Genomic DNA, 24164 nt, shown 5'->3' with positions numbered 1-24164 from the left:
CATCCAGTTGTGTCGCAGCGACGATGCATGTGTTATCAATATTCATGTGAATACTTAGCTATAGTAAACTAAATACTGTTGTTATTTAATTGAGTTAATGTTTAAATATCAATTTAATTATTACTAGTAAATATACTAGTTTACGTCTGTGACTTTGTCTGTGTGAATGTTATACTCCCCGGTAGAAAGCTTGTTCTTCCTTTCTCGGAACTCCTCCGAAACGGCTCGTCCGATTCTCATGAAATTTTGTGTGCATATTGGGCAGGTCTGAGTATCAGACATCTATTTTTCATCCCCCTAAATGTTAAGGGTGGTTCCTCCCAATTTTTTTTTCTTTCTGACAATCGTTTTTTTCTATTTTGTTTTCCGCGTACAAAAATACATATGACCCTTAACGATCAATCCCTATTGTAAATTAGATGAAGTATACATTTAAGATTTTACATGCCAATGTACGTATCCTATGATTTCACACACCTATCTTAATAGTAACCACCTTATCAGAGATATGACGGTGACGCCCGAAGGCTAGCCTCGTCATCATGACCTCTTTCATTTCGAAGAGTTATGAGTAAGAGTCAACGACTCATGGATTAGGATTAAACCTTTTTAAATAGGTTAGACGTTAAGCCTCCTTTTGACGTAGTTCGGTAGAAATGGGGTCATAGTCCAGTGAAAACATGCTCCCATGTTCATTCATCCTGTTGACCTTGCCGTAATATCGTAAGAAATTGGCAAAAGAGGCGTCGTTATGTTCAAGACCAATCAGAAATATTCCAGTGCTAATGTTATAAATTTTTAATGCTAAGAAGGTTTAAACTTTTCATTTGGCTGTATACCTAGTGTCGTCCAAAGCCTATTATCATAAAAAAATGTTATGACATAGGTATTGAAATTGACAACTAGTCTTAAATAATACATTTGATGTAACACATCAAAATTATATTTCTTTTCATTTAAATACACGTAACTAACCGGATTTCCTGAGGCCTGAAATCATTCTTGATAACATAAGTGAATCTAAAAGAACTCATGACAAATTCATATTAAAAATAATTATATTATTGAAGCAAATATTTGGAATCCAAGCAAAGATTTACGCGAGCCCTTATCGAATATTTGCACTTTTAATGCTAAATCAACATTAGTCATGATAACGTGGACTTGGCATATTTTACAATCAGATTTTATCAAGACAGGTCTAGCCGTTAAGTAGGTATATGATTTAGACTGTTTATGTATTAGTCGCAAATTGTACGGCATTGTGTATTGACATATGAGTGGTGACGTTCAGTGTATAATTGTATATGTAATATGTGTATGTTGTGATCTGATATACATATTATAAAGTAATATTGGTGTTGTGCGAAAAGGTTTTAGTGTTGGAATCATGGCGGGTTATCGCTCGTACGACTCCGTGCAGGTAATTTGTTATATTACGTTCTGTTAATGCTGTAGGGGAGTAGTAGACATGATACGGACCGTCCGTGGATGGGTGACCATATAATAATATGTCATAAAATCAACAAAAGTTTGACAAGTGTTGAGGTAGGCAGTCAATCCTTATAAAACTCTGGTGAGCTGACCCACACATAGTTGGCAAAAGACTAGAAAAAAAACAGTAAATAATCTATATGATAGAAAAAAATAAAAGAATTTTTATGTTTGCTTGTCTGTAGTAGTAATAATATATCTCTTGACCTATATTAAATGATTTAAGTCTGTTTTAGTAATTATCGAAGTTAAGCAACGCTTTTTGCGGTCAAATATTTGCTGATGGCTGGAACGTTGCTCGATAGACAGCTAATGACGATGATAGTACAAAATAAAAACAGGCCCAAACCAGATTGGGTAGTCTTCAGAATCTGAAAGCTGGTTTACAGCGCTGTTGTATTTTTTTAGGATCTGACTAATACTTGGAAATCAAAATTGAGGGAATCGGATTATTATTTTCCAATTATTTTGTGTGATTTTGAAATAACACTTCAATTTGTAACAAATATCTGTAATATGGATCTTGGACTCTCAATAGTGTCTGGTGTTTTAAGTATGTAGACTTAATTGTTTTACAATGAAGTACTTATGAATCATAGTTATTGAACCAATTTATTGTAATTGCTACTTTCTACTTCAGTAGGTAGCGCAGTATTAAAGAACAACGCTTTGAGCTAATTTTTAATTGTTTTGGTCATTGTAAGAGATAGCGACCTTTGACTCTAAATATTGAAAAAAATAATTGATTTAAAAAATCTAAATACCCACGTTTTTAAATGTCACTCCAATCAAATTTTATCAAAATCGATGCAGTTGTTTTATAGTTTTAAATTGCATTTGAAGCTACCCTAAAAATTTCATCCTGCTAGCTTATCGGGAAGTGCCTCAAAATGGACTTAAAAAAATTCAACTGGAACGAAAAACATACAAACAAGAAAGTGAGTGTAAAAATATGTGGAAAAAAATGACGTTTTTACACTTTGTCCTTTCATATCAAACGTTATAAACTTTGGACTATGAATTAGATTGTAGGTATCTCTCATCAAGTGTAACAAGTTCAAACAAGTTACATGTAGGTACAGATAACTGGGATGTATACGAATTATGAATCTACATTACACAATAATATTAATAACAGTGTAATCTTCTTTCAGTCTTCATGACGATGGAAAATACAGTCATTATAGTGCAAGTACATGAAGTTATTAACACACCCCAATTTAAGAAATTCTTATCTAGATTTCATCATTATTTACTTCCACGAAAATGTGATTATTTATTTTACTATTATCGTATTATATTTAATTGCACAATAACTGGTATTTTAGCCGTATAAACGGCTCAATTGGAATTTGGAAAAACCTAAGCTACAAAATTTAAATTTATTAATGGTTAAACCTGAGTATAAGTACCTGCAATATTATAATGGTTGTTGAAGCCTGACAGCAATACACGGCGTAGAGTGGCATCTCTTTTCCACACCCTCTATACTTTTTCTTTAAGACACCGTAGGCGCCCTGAGCAAGATTTTCTAAGATCTAAATCGAACTTAAACTTTTTCAGGTTCGTACAAGTAAACAAACAAATAAATAAATTTTAAAACAGTCACGAGCAATTACTCGATTAACGATCTAAAAATTCCTAATTCATGTAGCTATATTGAATCGCAAAAATAAGTATGTGAACTGAGTCCAATAATTATGCTACCGTTAAATTTTTGACAAAATAAGCCACACAATTTTATCAGTTTTCGTTGCAGCATACAAGCCCTTCCTTTTAACCACTGAACCATCTGCACCCATCATATTTCTCGAATCCAAGCGGTTCCATTTTATATAGGTTCCCATAACAACACATTTTTTATTCCAAACAAACTGTGTTTGGTAAACCGCGGTAATGTCGTGAGAAGCACTCCACGTGGTGCTGTTACGACACGGGTGCTTTAGACTATGCAGCTGTTTACTTGTGTAATTATCTCCTAAACTGTAGCTAAAGATTAGTAAAGATCATTCAACATCTATTTTTAATTTAAATTTTAACTTTTGTCAATTTTTTTTGTAATTGTCCTGCATCTATACAAATGTTGTAATTTGTTTTTTTGTCTGAATCGGATAAAATATAGCTTAATTAATGCAAAATGTCAGTTACCTGCACACAAAATTTCATGGATAGATAGATAGAATACTCGGTTCCCAAACTTCTGCATAAAGGTTTAACAAATATACACTTACAAACACACTCACATACTTTCGCATTTATAATATTAGTATGATAAAATAAAATAAATGTTAATGCATGTTAAATCAGGAATCTGGAAGGATTTTTATCGTTTTGCGATGTCACGCCTCACGTCACGTCGGTCGACGAGTTCACGGTCATCAGACTACAAGTCATACTAACTGAAAGTCTATATAATACTACATGCAATACAAAATAAACCTTAATACCTTTGTGTAAAGTTTAAATTATATAATTGCTTCTGAAAGTCTTTTTTTAGCGCCAAATATAGTTAGAACTCTTGCCAGTGATGGCTCTGATTAGTGAAACGCCATTTTTTAAATTTCTTTGTATCGCTATACTTGAAAATAGAGATACCAAGATATATTACCGATGTCTTCAATTTAATTAACATTTATATATCTATACCGTTTAAAATGTAAGATTACTTTGTGCGCAGTTAAAAATCAGTGCTTAAAAGTAGGGGTCAAGTTACATTGGCAACATTTAAGATGCTAAGTTTATGCAAAAAAGTAAAAAGAAAAGGCTTGAACCGTCACTTGAAAGCCAGATTAATATACTTAAGCTTTATGGCAAAGCCGCTATTGTTCTGATCCGCTGATTCATTCATGTCGCAAACTTAGTGTGAAATCCGGACAAGTACATAATGACTGGAAAATTATAATTTTGTAAATAGCCTGTTGGGCGTCACTTCATCCGCGTCGAGAAGCTTTAGGAATTTTGAAAATCGGTTTTATCTAAAGCTCGTACATATAGAACTGCATACACTTACTCCTTTCACATATAATTTTACGTAAAACTGTCTCCATACAAGATGTAAGGAAACAAACCTAATTTTAACACCTACACAATATTCTGATGTAATACCCAAAGTCACAAAAGTTGTTAAAATATCTGATGTCGCAACAAACTTAAAATAAACAAAACTTGCGTGGGAAGCTGTACTCATTTGTCGTTACAACTCGATCAACTAATCGCTCATAATCGGTGATTAGCCGACTTTAATACCGGTATTTAAATCTGTATTGACAGATCGGAAGTTGTTCGTTACGAGAAGTCTTATAAGATTATATTATAATTATTTTATGTAATACATTCCACAACTTTCACACAGCGCCATCTCGTGTCATCGTTACTCGCATTTTAAAATTGTCTGGACTTTAAAAGAGACTACGACCCCTGAGTTTGTTTCGACATTTCTTCTCAGGGTAGTCAGATAGGAAATGTCGGCTCCAGCGTTCTCATAAAAGACATGTAAAAGTGATGAAATATCCTATTTGCAGAATAAATGATTTCATTTCATCATTGTATTTTTTTAGACTTTGATTTATTGCATGATACAAAATGTATTTTTTTTGGATTCACTGTATTCCCTTGTCTTGTAAAACTTTTATTACCTAAAATGCACAATATTAAAAAAAAAGTTTTCTTAAAAAAGATATTTTTTCGGACTCAAATAAGTGAGCCTTACATGCCTGCAACAGATTTTGACTTTCCCTAATTAAATCTCAAACGCGTGCGATGACTAAATCTGAATTTCGAAGAGTAACAATGACAGATGTACAAACGAGTGTAATTTATGTACGATAGAGCTTTTCGCTTTAAGATTTATTCGAAATGTCCGACTTTGCAATGTAACTGCGACAAAAAGTCGTGATACGAATCCTCGCTTAACAAGCTCAGTTTCTGTAACAAGTAATTATATTGTAATTTAAATATTAACCGATCTGCATTTCTTTTTTTTTTTTTTTTTATTGTTTATTTGTTTGTTTTTCTGTACGTGTGTACGTCAACGGTGTGTCCATTCAGTATCCGACTATCCTTAAATTTTATTTATTTATTTTACCAAAACTTCGAATATATTATATTATATTATTATGTATAAACAATGTACAATTGCGGACTTAATGAAAGCGTTCTCTACCAGTTGATCATAGGGTAATTCATAGATGACAAGATGTAGGTTCATAAATTCAAAAAGGTAGTTATGATCCCTATAGTGAGAATATTGCAGATTATTAAAACCGGCCAAGTGTGAGTCGGAATCGCTCCACTGAATATTCGGTATAAATAGGGTAAAGACAAATATACGATACTTGGGCACCCATCGAATTTATGGCCGTACCAAGTTTGGTAGCTAAGTTTAGCTTCACCTCGAAGATGCGACTAACAGGTCATCATTTCCATTATACAGTCTGTTAAAGTTTTATCAAGACTCATTTTCCAATTCCATTTCTTTTATTTTTTTCATCACGCCTTCAGTACTTTTTCGGTACTTACACAATTAAAAAGACTCATTGCTGAAGATAAATATGTAGGTACATATTTTTAAGTAGATAACTGTCAAGCCTATATATTTTCGGTCATATTTAATAGTCATTGCCGGATATATTTTGTAAGCATGTGTCAGGAAATTTGACATAATGATAGTGTTGATACAATTACTCATCTGTTATCATTCGAGTATGTACTCAGAGAAACGTTAGTACATATAATCTATGTTTGAAACTTCGATAAATATTACATAATACACAAAAACATGACATGTTATTATGACAAGCCAAAATTGCAATAAATTCTTAGATATATGTAAATTTAAATTAAAAAAATAACTCGTGAGAAAGCCTCGTTATTAAAGTAAAAGACGTGAATTTGATAACCGTGAAAACAAATGTCAGCTGATTTAGATTTCGACGAGAGAGAAGAGAAAACTTAGTCCAGTTAGATAACAAAAAAGTTCTAGAAAATCCTTAAGTACCTGTTCTTTTAATAATGCACAAAGGGTCTTATGTTAATCCGAAATGAGTTTCAGGTAACCTGAATTCGTAACTTAACTCTTGTTTAAATTCGCTGACGACTACTACTAAACTCAGTTACGAATTACCTAATATTTACCAAGTTTTAATACAAAATTTTGTACTTACGTACTTGTGTTCCCATTTAAATCTACCCTGAATAAACAGAGAAAGGATCTAAAACGCAAACGGCTGTAAAATTCAGACCCTACGATATTTACTATACGTAGGTACAAATCTAGACCGGGTTCGTATGACAATGTATACAGTATTCTAAGTTTGAGTAGATGGACGCCATTTTGAAATCCGCCATTTTGTCAATCCGCATTTAAATCTTGGTTAAGTTGGAGTTTTGGTAAAGTGGACAAATTAATAATGGATTCTTTGATTTTTGGACAGGACACAAAAAATGGAAGTTGTCATTTTTTTTAATACTTTGTTTTTCAACGTTTAAATTGGACTAGACTAGACTATTTCTACACAGCGGAACGCTAAAACAAAAAAAAATCAAGAAAATAGCAGAACTTATAAAATGCAATGCCATATGGTCAACAAAAAGAGAGATTAGAAACAATACATTCTATCTGACACATCACAAGTATTCTCATGAAGTGTCAAGTTAACCTTTTGTCTCCAACTCTTTTGTGGTGAGGTCACTACCCTAGCATTCGTTTAAGGTCAGCCCTTCGACCTTGGAAGGTCACAGCGCCAAGGTCTCACCAACCTTGCGCTGAAAGGGTCTGAGGTAATCCGACTTTTACGCGTGGCTTAGCCGGCTTTCAAGTTGGGATTAAGTGAATACTTTTCAACTTATTGACTTTTTACTTCAACGAGTACTTTATATTCCATTTATAGACTTCTAATGGAATGCTTTATGGTTGGTTAAAAGTCTTTCAGTGTCTTTAAGAAGTTGAGATGACGAGTATTAGAAGAAGGTACTTCACTGTCAAATAGAGGGTTGAGGAAATTATTTTCTTCATATTTTTATTTTCTCCCGCAAACGTATATTGATCAGACTTGAGTGTGGCATTTAAGCATTTGACTTAGGTAAATTTTTATTGTTTAGCAAAAGGAAAAAAATAACTTAATATTTTTTAAATATTTATTAATTCGGACTTAAAATTTTACTCCTTATACCCAGTCCCTATTGAGAAGTTTTGCGACGTTTACACGGAATAAGGCCAAGGGAGAGAGATGAGAAAATAAATGTAAGGATGACTTATATGTGTGTGCCCGTCTGTGACATCGAAGCTCTCGAACAGACGAAACGATTTTGATCTAGCTTTTTTTAAGGCCATTCTCGTCGGGAGTTTTCTCAGCTACATTATGCACAATGACTAATTAAAATTTTAGTTTAGGTACCTAGGATTTTAATATTTTTTTCCACAAGGGTTAAAATATGTTTTTTTTTGTGCCAGTAATAAGTTTTTAAGTACATGGAATACTTTAGTATTAACGTACTAATTTCATTTGTTTTTTTTTTTCAGAGGCGGGATCTAGAATCACAGTCTTCTGGCGTGTGTGCGAAGGGCCGCAGTCTCTGGTGGATTCTGGGGTTTGATATCCCATTGTTATTATTCAGTAAGTATTTTATCTTACCTCGTGTCTAAGCTATACCTAGATAAGTTGAACGATCACAGGTGAGTTCCTCCGTGTTTCGGAAGGTAAAGTAGGTAAGTAAGTTAAATTATGGGTCCCGGCTGTTTTCCGTACGTCTTTGACAGTCGTTACGGGCAGTCACGCTAGAAAGTGCTTTCACTTATGACACCGACTGTGCTGAAAACAGTATTCATGTAGTAAAATAAGTATCTTAAGCTATTTTTAAGAAACATACTGAATTTTAGTATTAATAAATAATAATACCGTCAACGTGTGTGGTATACGGATTGATATACGGTTCAACTTCACGAAACTGTGCTTGTAATCGCATGCCCAATAAAGAAGCTGGATTCACCGAATAAATTATTCAATTAATTGAAATTTATCCAATAACGGATGAAACTAATTAACGGACACGAATAAAATAAAAATTAATGATATAATGTTGACTACCGAAAATGGCCGCCGTCTGATTAAAACGAAGACAGATATAATGTTGCCAGTTATAATAAATACAGTTGATTTATTTTTGGAAGAAATTTTTGGTAGGTTATTTTAAACTTTATAATGTAGTGTTTAAGGATTATTCTACGGTGTTATTTTTATTTGATTAAAAATTAAAAGTTTTCAGTATTTTTGTAACGAATTTAGTCATCTTCATAGTTTATCATTTCGTTTTTCATGAAAGAACCAGATGATGCAATAGTATCTGTACCTATATCTAAAAGTTTTACACGTATATTTATTTTAGTATGTTTGCTCGTAAGGAAAATATATAAAGGCATATTTATTTCCACTGAATACTAGTAATAAACATGATATTTAACGGTGTCTGTGTGTGGCATGAACACATTCGAATGCTTTACAACTCTATTTGTTCTCCGCGAAGTAATTTGTAATAGTTTATTGATCATTTAATATCTAGTAGTAAACTGTGGGTGGTCCTAGATATTGTTAACGTGTAAACAATGTCTAGTACCATACATGAGAATTATATTAGACATATATTCATAATGAGTTGTGGTACCTACTTAATTTTTTTTTATCTGCAAATAAAACTATAGTTTCGAAAGAAACAATATCTAGACAGAAAGGAATACTGTGTTCGTAGAAATTGTTCGGTCTTATAAGGTATTTCTAGTTGATTTCGTACAATATTTACCTGAACCTTTTTGGCATGATTTTCGATTAAAATTAATGAAGAGAAACAACAATTAACAATAGGAAGGAGAGCTATTAAAACATATTTGCAATAAATAATGATATTAACAAGTTTCACACTTAGAAATGAGGGATTTTAAAATGTGGATATAATTATAAAATAAAATCCGGTACTTAACCGGCATTAAGCATCTTTATCGAGAGCTAAACACTCATAATTATTATAAATATTGAATTATAATTGCATAAGGATAATGTAATTTTCCTTCATTAAACGTGTAATATCCTTATTTATCGTTTAGGCGAGTAAACAAGTGGTTAGTTCCACATCGAATAATATTGAATAAAATAAAATTGTAGGTTTTTCTCCACTTTATGTGTTTTGTAGTTATTTTCATATTTATGAAGCCGATTTTCAACCGACTGAAAATGTGGGAGGTTCTCAATTCCTTTGTAAATGATGTGTGCCTTATATCTCATATTTTTAAGCGTGAAAAAGATATTGTCGTATGATGCCATAAGTTACTTGGAACAAAAGCAAAGTCATTCTTTTACTTATTTTTCACCCCAGTTTCTGCTTCCATAGGGAGGTACCTACTTACTGCTTTCTTCAAAGACCTCATAATAGAAATCGGTTATTCAAATTAAGCTACTTTTTGTAGCACTTTTTGAATGTCAAACTACAGTAAACAGCACCCAGATTCGCAAATCTGTCACCGGAATAATTATAGGCGCATTTTTTTTAATTATTTCAAGTTTACGTGACGTTAAGTGACGTAAATTAAATTGTAAATTGACAATTTAAATTACGTCAGTGACAATTAAGCTATACGCAGTCGCAGTAGGCAAAAGCAGAATAAAACTATAATATACGTCAAAATAAGTATACATACGTATTAAATTGGTTCAATTAATAATTACATGGGTTTTGTAAATTTTCCCTGGCGTCGCGTTATTAGGAAAATTCGTTGGCCAAAACGTTTCGAAAGGAATGAGGAAGAAAGGAAATAATACCTACGTATTGGAAATAAAGGTATTTCCAGGTAATATACAATAATTATCTTTCTTTCAATCAAACAAAATGGGAAAATTAAAAAAAAAAAACAATATTTTTAAAGTAAAGTTTGCATAAGCATGGGGTTACTTTACAAACCCAAAAATAACTAGACCATAATTAAAAAAAAGAGGTTACCTTAAAGAGTTTTTAACGTAGGGTTACCCCCAGTAACTACTGAACTGTTTTTTTGTTTCTACAAATTGAAGTTTCCGTCATTTGTGAATAATGTGCGTTTCATACCTATCATCTGGTAACAAAGTGAAGGAAAGAGTGAAAGGAAATCAACATAAACTAAAGTTTATTATTACTTATTCCATAGTTAAGTACTCACATTTGCTGTGTGTCTCTACGCACATAAGTATTCATTTACACAAATTAATTATGTTCGTACATGCCAATGATTTTATGCGTCATTATAATATAGATATCAAAAATTCTCATGTGATTAAACCCCAATTACAATAATGTTAATTGTTGTTCTGTAGTTACTCCATCACACTAAATACTTTTTTTTCTATATTTTTCTGAGCCTCGCTGTCTTTTCTTTTGAATTCATTGTTTTCGAAGACAAAAGGACGGAATACCAAACCGACCAAAAACCAAATAGAATATCGCTTATCATTCATAACTTTCTTACAATAATTAAAAATAGATTAATACATAACACGTAGTTATGAGCAAAAACTAACCTTTTTTGTTGCACATGTGTTGGCCCCACTGGATTAAGGGTTGTCATAAAATATCTAATAGATAAAAAAGATTTTCGTCTTTCATTGTAGTGTATTTAAACACGATACTTCTTTCTTAACCTAACCTAACTACTATTTAATATAGTCATAATAATAGTCCGTCTTGTACTTTTTTGTATAATAAAGAATACGTATTGTTTTATTTGTCCCGCAAACATAAATTGACAAAATTACAGTGAATGAAACTTACGCGTGACGTCACGATTGTGTATAAATTTTACTCTATCGTTACGTCACAAGCCCCCTCTCCTAAACTTTAAAGCAGTTAATCTTTGTCAATTCTAGTTTTTCTGAAAAAGGAAAAAAATCGTATCTCATACTTTTCAATAATCTAACTGAGGGACTAATGAGTTTTTTTTTATAAAAAAAAAATCTCATTATAGAAGCGAAAGTTTATAAGCGTAAAATGACCATAATTATGTGGATATCAGTTCGTTATATTTTCACGCTAAAATAGCTGGATCAATTTTGATTAAATTGTGCATAGAAGTAGCTTGTACCTTGTTTTCAAACATATTTAAGTTTATGCAGTTAAAGCTCTTATTAACTAGGAAAAGCTGAGTATTATTTTAGACAAGGAAACATGAAAGCAATGAAAGTGTTTATTTTAAGTAGGTTTGCGACTATTACTATTCCTCTTTAAGTATAGGAAATTTCAAGCTAACTGTTAAGTTATCAATCAATGTATTGATTATGGCGCCAGCATGGCGTAATCACTCTATACTCTATACTAATATATAAAGCTAAAGAGTTGGTTTGTTTGTTTGAACGCGCTAATCTCAGGAACTACTGGTTCAAATTGAAAAATTCTTTTTTTATTGAATAAACCATTTATCGAGGAAGGTTTTAGGCTATAAACCATCACGCTGCGACTAATAGGGGCGAAGATACAATGGAAAATGTGGAAAAAACAGGGCAGGTATAGATCATAACTTATATATTCTAGCCACGCGGACGAAGTCGCGGGCAACAGCTCGTATTACATAAACGTTTTTAGTATGATTGAAAACTAACACACCCAACAAGTTTCTCATTTATTGACGCACAATTCTAAGTAAATAATTACGGTATTTGATTAACAGCAAGCAGCAGCAAGATTTGTGTATTTATAAATAGCTTTGTGGCCGTTTGTGGTTGTTTTAATTGTGTTAAACTAATTTAATTCCGGATTGTAATGGCCCCACTGCTGGGCAAAGCCTAGAGGGAGGTGTCATATATCATTTTGAATTTCATGAGATGTATAAATGACATTAATTGAAATGAAACTACTTTAACGGATTTTCGAAACGTCGGGAACTAAAATCTAAAATTAAACCGCGATAAAATCCATAAAAGTGGTTTCATTTCAATGTCTAACATTCGCGTAAACCTAAGCAACCACCATATTTTATTAATTTAATATCGATTTGTTCACGCGTTTTATCCGAGGAACCACGGAGTCCGTAATCATGAGCTGCCGCATCAGCTTCAGTTGGGTCCGAAACTAGTGGAGTTATCCGTAATCCTGATAAATACGCGTCAGTAAACCTGCATAACTATTAATTATTCAGCAATCTTACTTTTAACACGTTGAACGCCATGACGGACACCGCGTGTCTGACAACATACTTTCCTCAGGGGCCAAACTAAAAATCAAAGCTGCCACAAAATTACTTTTGAAATATTACATTAATGAAATATTAAAAGCCTATAATTTATTTATTATATTTCTTTACTCACGTTTCATTAATTTTCCAAGAAAGATGCCCTTCGATTACTAAATATAGGTACTCAAAATAAATATTCATGAAAGTAACGAATAAAAAAAAGTTTAAAATCATTTAAAGTCCCATCTGGCAGAACGCCGCATGTGGCAGAATGCATGCAATCGCAGTCAACTGTTTACTGAAACGAAAAAAAAAAGACATCGTGTCGACGACCTTTTGACAGTTTTGACACAAAGTGAGCGTTAATTAGGACAAAATTATAGATCATTAGATTAAAAATAGAACGATTGTAGTTTAATGTTGTAACGTATTTTTTAGTTTACATGTGTTTTAAAAGTTTGGTAATATTGTGTTATTTTTATGACAATAATGAATCATTTAGTGGAGTTATTACGCGTTGGTACTTACCGAACTATACCTACCATACCACAACCTACAACCCTAAGCAATACGTATTTTATTGTTTGATGTTTTCGCCTTCAATAATTAAAACTATTTACTTAATAAATATGAAAGTGTTGAATGTAACTTAATTGTAGGCAACATGATTAAATGTCTTTGTTTTACGACACATATTTGATTGCTTAGGGATCCATTATAAGATCCCATTTTAGAAATTTAAGTCATATTTATTAAACTCTCTTCATAATTTTCCAAAAAATGCTCACTCCATATTTTTTACCGAAAAAGTAACCTTGATGCAATTCATCTCATCCGACCTATAATTTTCTTTAAAACCTTATGAGCTAAAGTCTTTCAATATTTAAGCTCCGTTAAATATTGATTATATACTTGTGGTATCGATAAAAAGACCTCAGAAATAAAATCTTGCTATAATCGTGTGTTAAACAGGTCCTTTAAGGTAATCTATAACTGGTTAAATCTTCCATACGTAGGTATGGACGGGATTTTTTTAATGTTTTAAATCCCAGTGTCGTGGAACATCTAAATTTAATGCAAGCAATTAAATTCATGGATCCCAAAAATAATTTTCCCATTCCCGGAATCGAACTCGCAACACGACGCGTACTTTAGTCTAAAGTATTATTTTGCCAGTTTCTATTTTTTGTTGCCTCCATCCCTACATAGTAAATCGTTCAATATAAAATATTATTTTATTTCGAGCCATACTCAATCTAACATTTTTCGAAATCAAAAGATTAATTAAAGTAACAGATCCAGTGGCATTCCACCTTTATGACACATCCGCGCCATCTTTGTTGTTACCGACATTTTTGGCGAGGCGACATCCCTGATAATGGAATGCACCGAACTCACCCAACCGGGAATCGAACCTCATTACAAATTGGTAACAGTACATTCTACAAGTTATTCGGAAGACGGTTTTTGGTTGTTAACAATAAATACTTTAGTATTCGACAGTGAATTTATAAAACAGAAAGCACACATTTTTGACATCCGTTCATCTTTTCCGTTAGCGTTCTTTTCTTTTCGTTCTTATTTCATCCAATTATGCAATTTTATTGAATAAGAAAATCCGATTAATATTCAGTAGTAAAAAAAGTTTAAGAAAACGAACATGTTCAAAAACAAGAACGTAGTAAAACACAAAAGAAGCTAAAATATTTTCAATAACAATTAATTATTTAAGAATGTAATTAATTACAGGTTCCTAATTAATTCGATAGCCATCAACAATTCCGTGCACCCTATATATAAATCTACCGCCTCACGCTTTCCCGCCGAACCGTCCAAGCTGCGGTTCAAGTGGTATTTTAATCGATACCTATTTATGGCTCTCGATTTAACGGTCATTATCGAGTGTAATCGATTCCCGAATAATTGTTGTTATATTCGTGAGCGCGTCGATAATTATAGCCTTTTTCTTATGAATGAACGGAATTAACATATAAAAACCATAAGTCATAGTGATTTGATTCAAGATAAGCGTTAATAGTGTGATTTCACTCGATGTACTTATTACTCAATTGGGTGCATAACTTTGTATCGTAAAACAAGATGGTTTACAGCGCCATCTGTTATCGAGTAGCGGCGGCAAGCGTACTTGTAACTTGCGAATTACAGTTATAACTTGACTATCATGAAATGATGTTTTAGTAACGCACAGAAACCATATTTTTGTACTAGATATAAAATTACATACTTATTTCTCAAAAAATACTTTTAATTATTTATTAAACATTTACAATTAATACAAAAATAACTCTATGCCTAGACTTCCGATTGAAGCTTAGCAAAATTTTCAAATTCTCATATCCAACATTTTTCCTCTTACCAGAAACATTCCTCACCCACTACGACATTCAATCTTTCAATTACGCCCTTCGCTATCGGTCGTAGGAACGTGTAAAGCCACGCAGCTTGCCACGCGGGTCCCAACGTGGTCCGTGCAGGATGAACCCGGACCGGATGAACTGCATTACTCTATTGTAGTGTTACGTCACTAGCTGTAATCTGTACAACATTCTTCCACTTATATACTGGGGCTATTTCGTTTTTCGCTTAATGAAAAACGCGTGGATTGTTTGTTGGAAAAGAAGAAACAAGAATAGCTGTGATGAAATGTAATAATAATACAAGCCTATAGATGCCCCACTGTTGGGCATAGGCCTATTTTTATAAGGGAAAGGTTTGAGCTTTGATCTAGCTATTTTGATCTAGATCTAGCTAACAACAGGTAGATTATAGTTTGTTTAATATCTTTTTTAAAAGCGTGATAGAACTTCTTGAAACTGTTCTTTTCAAATGGACTCTGATTAATTATCGTATTATCGAAAACTGAATCTGAAATATAACTCGTATTAAGTTAGTCGTAGTAGTTGTTGCTATAGATACCTATAGTTATTTATTGTATTGCTTCCCATGTAGTTATTAAAGCTGGAAATTTTCGGACGTCCCGAAAAAAATTCCTTCTTTTTGCCTTGTTTTAAACTTGTCTGTAATACCAAAGTCTGTTTCGTTTGATGTTACTCCACGACAAAATAGAACAGCCTGTACTCCATTACATCACAATGCATACAGTCTGACTGGAGTGACACAGGTATTGTGTAATCCAATCAGGATCCCGCACTGGGCACGTGGTGGACCGCGGGCGTTTGACTGCAACGCGATTCGCACTAGTATTTCAAAAGCCAGGCTTATGAAATTATTTATCCTGTCACTTCCGAAGATATTGTGGCTGAGGAGCTTTTTGTTTCTTCTCCTGCATCTAGATCATGAAGCGGTGAAGGGTTGGAGAGTTAACGTTAACTGCTCAGCCTTTTTCAATATATTTGGATGTAACAGCTCCAGTTGATTCCTAACTTATAACAGTACATCAGCACAGTGCAAACAAAAACCCAGAATTTAATTGAGCATTCATTCATTCAAGTTTTCTTTTAGATCTATTTCCAAACTTGTTGCTTTGTGTTCCCACGAGACACTATGATATAAATCCAACATAATAGTCCTCCTAAACTTCAGGGTAATACTTCCTGGTACCCACAATCAAAAACACCCGTCAATACCTTGGGACCAGTTGACTTACTCAAGGTATAGTCATTACAACCAGTCTTTCCTGGCTCGTTCATCGTCTTCCTGGTTGTTTGGCATTGACTTTGAACCCCAAATAATCTGTTTGGGGGATCAGCGAATAAATTGGCTAATAGAGGTTGATGTCCAATACAATGTCACGGGGACAAATTGCTTGGTTAGATAATAGTCTGGGTTCGCCGGCTGTTATTTTGTTGTGGTAATCGTTGCTCATTTTTTTTAAGTAGGTGGACTAGCTTAGCTTCCTTATAGTTTTTCTCAATATTCTTTTTGATTCTGAGTTTCTGTATGACGTTATATTACAGGTTCTACTGTCTGATGTACATAGATGTTGCGTAAGACAAGTCCTTCATAGTTTAAATACTTTAAAAGTGCGAAGATCATGTCTAAAATATTCTGATATGCAATGCAAATCCAAAACAAAGGTTTGAAATAAACCTAGTTCGGGTGGTCCTTATATTAGATTTGCCCTGAATTTAATCCGTTGATTTCTCCTCACACTTAGACGAACAACCTATTAATAATAATGTTTTCCTCAGTTCTGGTCCTCGTTTGGCTCTTCGAGCTGGGCGTCATTCCGTTCCACAAGTCGGGCTTCTACTGCAACGATCCTGATATCTCATTCCCGTTTCATGGCGATACAGTCACCGGGGAGTTTCTCATGGCATCGGTGTTCCTGTTGCCTCTCGTTGTGGTAAGTTGGAATTACAATACATATTGCCTTTAACCTAGTATTAATCGTCATACGCGATTGAAGGAAAACTTTTTAGCGTTTTTTGCTATTGTACGAGACGGCAATTATCATTATTATTCAATTGAATATTTTATTTCATCGATTTGTTAATCTATTGAAAAAATCAAAAATGTTTATTCAGAAACGTGACGCCATTTTGCCGTAACGGACTTCCGTCAATGTCATCCAGTTACCTTCTAGTTGCGTTTAAAAAAGGGACATGCTTTTAAACGAACTTTAAAAAAACACTGCTTAAAAATAAGCTTCTTTGTAATTTCCTTTAAGTTGATCACCTACGATCGTACCAATGAATTCTCTATATTAAAATCTTTTCAGGTATTTATGACGGAATTCATTTTCCTCGATTCGGAAATCGACTGTGGATCAAGATTTTGCCGGACTCTTAAGAATACGTTCCATCTGTACCGGGCTTACATCTTTGGATTTATCGTGAACATTGGCATCGTCGAGGTTATGAAAGGAATCATGGGGAACCCTCGGCCGACCTTCATGGTTTTATGCGAGCCTGATGCCGCTAAGACTTGCAAAGAGTAAGGAACATTTTTTTAACGCTAATTTAAACGATGGGAATACATCGGACACGTTGTGATGCATTGCCGGTCATGATATATCATTTTTTACCACAGAGCTGCGCTGCTCGGTTATGTATTGATACTAACACGATATAATAATCTTGATTAAGAAGATTCAAGACTTCTAAAACAGCTTAAGTATATAGGCAATAGCAACCTATCGTCGACTACTACTCTACTACCCCTAATTTACGCTTGTAAGTAACTTCACCAACATCAATAGGATTTCGTTCAGGGCTATCCAAAAACTGTTATTATTAGAACCAAAAATCAAAACAACAACAAGACATTTTCGTCAGTCAATTTGACCGGTCAGTGACTGCTCACTTTACGACTTCCGCAATATGGTCATATTAGATGTGATATATTTGACATTGTGTGATCTTGAAACACCTCAGACCTCTAATCTAAACGGGGGATTGACGTGGGTACTACAATTGACTAATAAGATGGAATTTTATGAGACTATTGACACGTTGCTCTCTTAAATCTGCAATGGATCCTAACTTATTTTTTTTTCTGGGGGTGGCCGCAAACTTTTAAGCATGATGTGTCAGAATAAGAAAAAATGATCATTGGTATAATGTATATTAACAGCCGGTTATAATATTTTTAGTATTGGTTACAGTTAACCCATTATAACTCTTTGATTTGACATTATTTGAATTGGACTTGTTTGCATGATAATCCTCCTAATATTATAAACGCGAAAGTTTGTATGATTTTTACACTTACACCCAAAAACTACTGAACGGATTTTGATAATATTTCGCACAGAGATGGATTATAGCTTAGAACAACACGTGGGATACTTTTCATTCAAGTTATAAAACAGAATTATGCTTTACAACGATAATTGAGCGATAGTGCTAACTTTAGTATGTTGTGTTATCACAGCATAGAATTCCCTTCATAAAATTCATTAATAAATTTCTTCTATTTTAAACTAACTATCGTGAGACTGATTCATTATTAGTTCGACTCGCTCGCCCGCTGCTCAGCTCATGAATAAGGACTTCAGTTGGGCCGAAACTAGTCGGGCATTTCCGAAAAATACGCGTGAGTAAACCATTGCATCGTTTAATAAATTTTCTTCTTTTTACAGTTCTGAGTATGTGAGCGAATTCACGTGCACTTCTACCAAGTACTCGAGCATGCTCCAGATGGATGCATCCCGAAGCTTCCCCTCGGGACACGCCTCCCAGTCCGTCAATTGCGGACTTTTTATCGCGGTAAGGTTTATATTACAAAATTTAATAGTACGTGCAACATCAGATTTGGTAGCGACATCTGTAAAATTCATTTTTGTCGGGATCGCTATACTAGTTTCGGACCATGAGCGAAAGTGGCAGTACAGATGCGAGTCCAACTAGTCGGGCGATCCCGATAAATGTGAGTGAGTAAACCGTTGTATCACTTAAGTTTGAATCGTCTTTACGTATGTTCGTATGAATTCACATTTCTGGACACGCCGTAAAAGATATGTATGGCTATGGCTTTATAATTCCACTTAAAATAGCCGATTAAATTCCAAAAAAACACTATTTTTTTGGGAAGCAACATGAGGAGAGTTTGTGATTGGAGCCTCGCTTTTGGCAGACTTGACTCCGCTCCTTCTTATGAACAATAAGGAAAGCTTCTATTAATCCTACCTAATTCTTGCTGTACAGTGGTACCTCCAGCGGCGCGCGTTCAACTGGCGCTCTCGCTCCGTGTTTGCGGTGCCGGTGCTGCAGCTGTGCTGCCTCGCGTACGCCGCCACGTGCTCTCTCACCAGGATCACAGACCACAGGCACCACTGGTGGGATGTGCTTGTTGGCACTGTCATCGGAATCGCCACTGCAGCTTATGCTGTAAGTATAGGCTTATAAACACTGGCCTGAGAGTTCATTTACTAAGAGATCACCCGATTGGGATATATCCAATAAAGACGATTCGGTTTAGAGAACGAGAATATGTATAGTATAGTCTGGGCAAATTTTTTGTAAATGAATTGAGTTTAACGAATTTTTGATCGACGAACAATTACTGTACCACTAACTTAAAGAGCTCTAGTGGCAATCTTTATATTAACTTTTTTTATTCCTGAATTTAGGAAGGTACAAATAATCACAGATGTGTTTTTATTACATTTTGAAGACCAATTTAAAGACAGTTTTTCTTTTAATTTTTCATACCACGCTTATGCAGTCTCCTTTAATCTGTTTCATATTATTTCAGGCTGTAATATGCGCTGACTTTTCAAGCGACCAATCGAAGGCAAGTGACCTGAAATCAGAGGAGAGTCAGCAGACTGTGGGGACTCTACTTTATGACGAGAGAAGGCCCGTCACAGCGCCCCAGTGACACCAGTGCTGCAGGGATCAAGACTGGGTTAAATAGAGACTATAGGTAGAAAGACGAACGAGATGATTTTGTTAAACTTAACAATGAAGTGACAAAAAAGGCTAGGTTTATTGTTAGTAATTAACAGCGTGATATCGTATTGTTACTAGGGGCGGGTTTTCCTATATATTGCGTAGGGTCACCCTAAGGCTACAAAATTCGGTAGTTTTTTAAAGTTGCAGTTGTTTCGTTTGTGTACCTAAGTGGCTATAATGTCACACTCACGAAAAATATTTAAAAATTACCCCGCAACAAAAGGAAAACTGTTTTACTTAATAAAAAATGTGGGAGTAATAATTTTGTAGGCTTAGGACGGCCAACGTATAAAATTCGCCCCTGTTTGTATCAAAGAGTGTCAAACTGTTGACTGCACGCTGTCTTAAAGGTTTAAATATATTTGGGGAGTAAGTGTGTATGGATATTGGATGTAAATTAAGATGTGAATGCTACAGACAGACAGTCAGTCGCTCTTCAATGTCGTACTGTTTTTGTGATTGTCAGGGGGAATTTGCATGTGACTATTAAATGTTGGATAATTTTTGCACGGGTTGCACCATGGCATATTGGGGTACTAAAATTAAGGTATTTAAGTAGGTTAATATTCAAGAATATGGATATTCTTATTTTTGTATAAGCTGACTCGGCGAACCTCGTATCGCCTTAGAGTCGATTCTTCAATTTTAGTTTGACCTTAGCTCTTTTTTTCGTGCTAAATTTTCTGTATTTGTACTTCAACGAACAGTTGATACTTTTAGACTAATAAGTATGTTTTAATACAACGAGAAATTCCTGTGAACACCGAAATGACTTATCAAAAGAAATGCAACTGTTTTAAAATACCGCCATATCTTTCCAGTTAGGTAGTTCAGTTAACTTTAAGTTTAAATTATATACATGTTTTGGTGTAAATTTTGATGTAATTTTGTGATGGCGCCTTCGGATGTATAAGGCTTTGACTTTTATGATGGTTTTTTAGGTTCTAGCACTAGCACTGAAAATAAGCACTAACATTGGGATTCCTAAATAATACTGTTTAGTTTGTAGATGATAGTATTTAAATTGACTATTTTTGTGTTCTTTGGTGCTATAATATCAACTATCAGTGATAGCTTAGTGGCATGACCGTTGGAATACCAGGTCAGAGGCCATAGATTCAAATCCCATACACACATGTGCATGCTCATGGATCCGAAAATTATGTAAGCTGTTCCTGTATTCTTTGTTGTATAAAGTTATTATTTCTTAGCCAGAAATGATGAAGAAAATATCGTGAGAAAACTGGCAATCCTACGAGTTTGTTAGGGTGTGTTAAGCCATGTCACTATTGGTTGTACATCAACCATTAAATTTACGATAATATTTCCATATATTTTGACAAGAAATCAATGTATGTTTTGACATGTTTTATTTTCTATAGCGAATTTAGTAAAATACAAAAATATTTCTTTATGTACAATATTTTGATAGATTTCTCATTTTTAATTTATTTAATAACAAAGGGACCGTCGTCGATGCTTCTTAGATTAGATTATTATTAAATTGATGTACATATCATTATTTTAATGAGTACAATATTGTACTCAGTGATCAGTATTATTAAAATATTTATTGTTTTAAAAATGTTGCTCAAAAGAAAAGCAGTGTTTTTTGGAAGGGACCAAGAAATGTAGACCGGTACTTTTGGTACGAATTATAGCAATATTTTGTTAATAAAAATATTTTCAAATTGATTTTTGTTGTTTTATTTTATGCATCTTACTAATGCTATAAACGCGATAGTTTGTATGTATGTTTGTTCCTCTGTCACGCAAAAACCACTGAACTCATTTAGACGAAATTTCGTACACAGATAGTTTATTACCATGATTCGCACAAAGGATAGGTTTTTTTTATCCTGCTAGCATTTTGGTTTATAGCGGACAGGCCCGCGGGCAACAGCTAGTCTTTTTTCTATCTAAAAAACGAATCCTGCACTAAGGAATTTAATCCCTTTGTCACGGGGGGTTTCACAAACATACAAATCACATGCACAATGACACCCAGACTCAGAACAAGCATTTGTGAATCACAAAAATACTTGTCCTACGCGGGGATCGAACCCACGCCACGTCGCGCAAAGCGGGTTGGGTGTGGTGGCCTCAACCACTCAGCTACCCATGCAAAGGTTACGATATCTACTCTAACTGTGCTACTATACGTTTTGTTTTTAATGTTAATTTAGTTTATTTTCTCATGTAAAATTGTAATTCTTATGAGAAATAAAGGTATATTCCTCAACTACCTGTTTTGGCTAAAATAGGGCCAGGGTTATCCGACTTCGGCAATCGTGTCCTTTAGGGCGAAGGGCCAAATATAGGTCACGTACTATAGGACTACCGCTCATAGAGCCATTATGTGCTATTACTAGAAGGAAGCTGCTCATCACCGGTTCGATTCCCGTGTGAGCTTGATGTTGTAATTGTTGTGAAATAGGTATGAACCAATCGGTTATTGATCCTTTATAAAAATCTCTGCTGGTGCCAGAAAGGTAAGAAGAAGTGTAAAACTATGCTAGCTTACAGCAGAATAGACGAGTGGTTGTGGTTACCATGCCAACCCCACTGGGAATGACGTGTCGCGGGTTCGATACCCGCGTATGAAAATCGTTTGTGTGATGAAGGAATGGTTTTCCTTATTGAATGTTTGTGAAATCCTCTGCGTCACAATGATTATTCTTACTAAATAAGTATATTAGATATCCTTACGATAGGATTCGTAAAAAAAAGGAAGGAGAATAAATTGCAAAAACCTAACATAAATGATGTAAATAAACGGGGAAAATGTTTTTACTTTCGCTACCCTTCTGTCTACCCCTGCTACCAAACGGGAGCGTAACGATATAGTGAGTGAATAATAATTTTATTTCCAACGATGACGCCTAAATTCTGACTAAACTTAAAACAAAGCTATCTCTATTTGTCCCAAAAATACAATCTAATCATAAAATTGATTCGGGTCAGAAGTTACATGTTTATGTCTACTTGATTTGCCGTCACTTTTATCAAATATAGACTAACTCACTTAGTATAAAACCCTCAAAGCATAATCGATACCATCGTGGAAGCGAGATGGCATTATCATCATTGTAGAGCGCCATCTCGCTCCCACAACTGCAACACTCTTAGTCTAAGAGTTCGTGGTTCTTGTTGTAATTAATTGTCAAGATGATGTGTCATGTTACTTGTCTGACTCCTCGACTATGAGTGATAGTGATTAGTTCTAGTTTCGTTTTCGTGGAAAGTGTACTACGTCTTACATTCTACTATTAGGTCAGTTTTAGCTAATGATAGCTCTTGTAATTAATTACTATTGGAGAATTAGACAGTTATTTATTGGTATGAGTTAAAAGGTTGTTTTAAAGGACAATGCAGGAGAAAAAAGAAATTGACGAAAAGTGGAGAAAAGTTAGAAACGATTTCTTGAAGCTCTTCGTGCAAGTGAACGGCGAAAGTAGTTGAAAGAAAGTAGAAAGAAAGAAAAAGTTAAAACATCTACCTTCTCCCTTTATCATCTATGTCTTTATTTATTTGGGACATTTATCTACCTTTCAAATAACTCAAACAAAACAAGGAGTTTCAAACAAAAATCGATAATAAATTCATTATGCACTGCACCTCAAATATGACTCCCAAAAAGACCGAAAACGGAAAAGGATATCTGTTCCTTACATCCGAATACGCAAAAACACATCATTTGGATTACCGGGCTTTAACTAACCACATACATTTATTATCATCAACGTTATTACTACTACGTCAGTAAAATGAACTAGTATGTTTGTGCATCGCGCGCTTTATTGAGATTTATGGTATTTTCCCCTCTTGACTCCCTACCACAATATCATTAAGCAACATAATCGTGATTGTGGAAAAGAGATGCCGCTCTTCGCAATGTAATGAGCTATCTCGCTTCTACGGCTGAAAGTCTCACTTTAAGGTATATTGGTAGACCCCCTGTATGCGCCAACGGAAAAATAAATTATGGTGTACACAGCTTATGGGCGTTTCATGGGGATTTACACGCGCGGTAGCCTGCCACTTACTGCGGTTCAATGGAGTATATTTGGTTTGTTTTCTTCAGGTTTGAAGGTAAAAGCACAGTA

General features: G+C 34.2%; 1 protein-coding gene across 3 annotated transcripts in view; it reads left to right on the top strand.

Annotated features, from left to right (window-relative positions):
• The window catches only part of LOC113502474 (phospholipid phosphatase 2-like), a 48763-nt gene extending 27010 nt beyond the window's left edge, over positions 1 to 21753 (top strand). For 2 of the 3 annotated variants that reach the window (XM_026884061.1, XM_026884069.1), the window contains exons 2-7: positions 8015 to 8108; positions 16852 to 17006; positions 17382 to 17596; positions 18744 to 18870; positions 19309 to 19491; positions 19859 to 21753. In XM_026884061.1, coding sequence (XP_026739862.1) covers positions 8015 to 8108; positions 16852 to 17006; positions 17382 to 17596; positions 18744 to 18870; positions 19309 to 19491; positions 19859 to 19984 — 900 coding nt within the window. In that variant the 3' untranslated portion in view covers positions 19985 to 21753. Of the gene's footprint in view, positions 1 to 1067; positions 1424 to 8014; positions 8109 to 16851; positions 17007 to 17381; positions 17597 to 18743; positions 18871 to 19308; positions 19492 to 19858 lie in introns of those variants that run through there. The other variant, XM_026884077.1, reaches the window with a different exon arrangement.
• The last annotated feature ends 2411 nt before the right edge of the window (positions 21754 to 24164 follow it).

Source organism: Trichoplusia ni, chromosome 2 (assembly GCF_003590095.1).
Source record: "Trichoplusia ni isolate ovarian cell line Hi5 chromosome 2, tn1, whole genome shotgun sequence".
NCBI classification, from domain to species: domain Eukaryota; kingdom Metazoa; phylum Arthropoda; class Insecta; order Lepidoptera; family Noctuidae; genus Trichoplusia; species Trichoplusia ni.
This window is presented reverse-complemented; position numbering and strand designations above follow the sequence as displayed.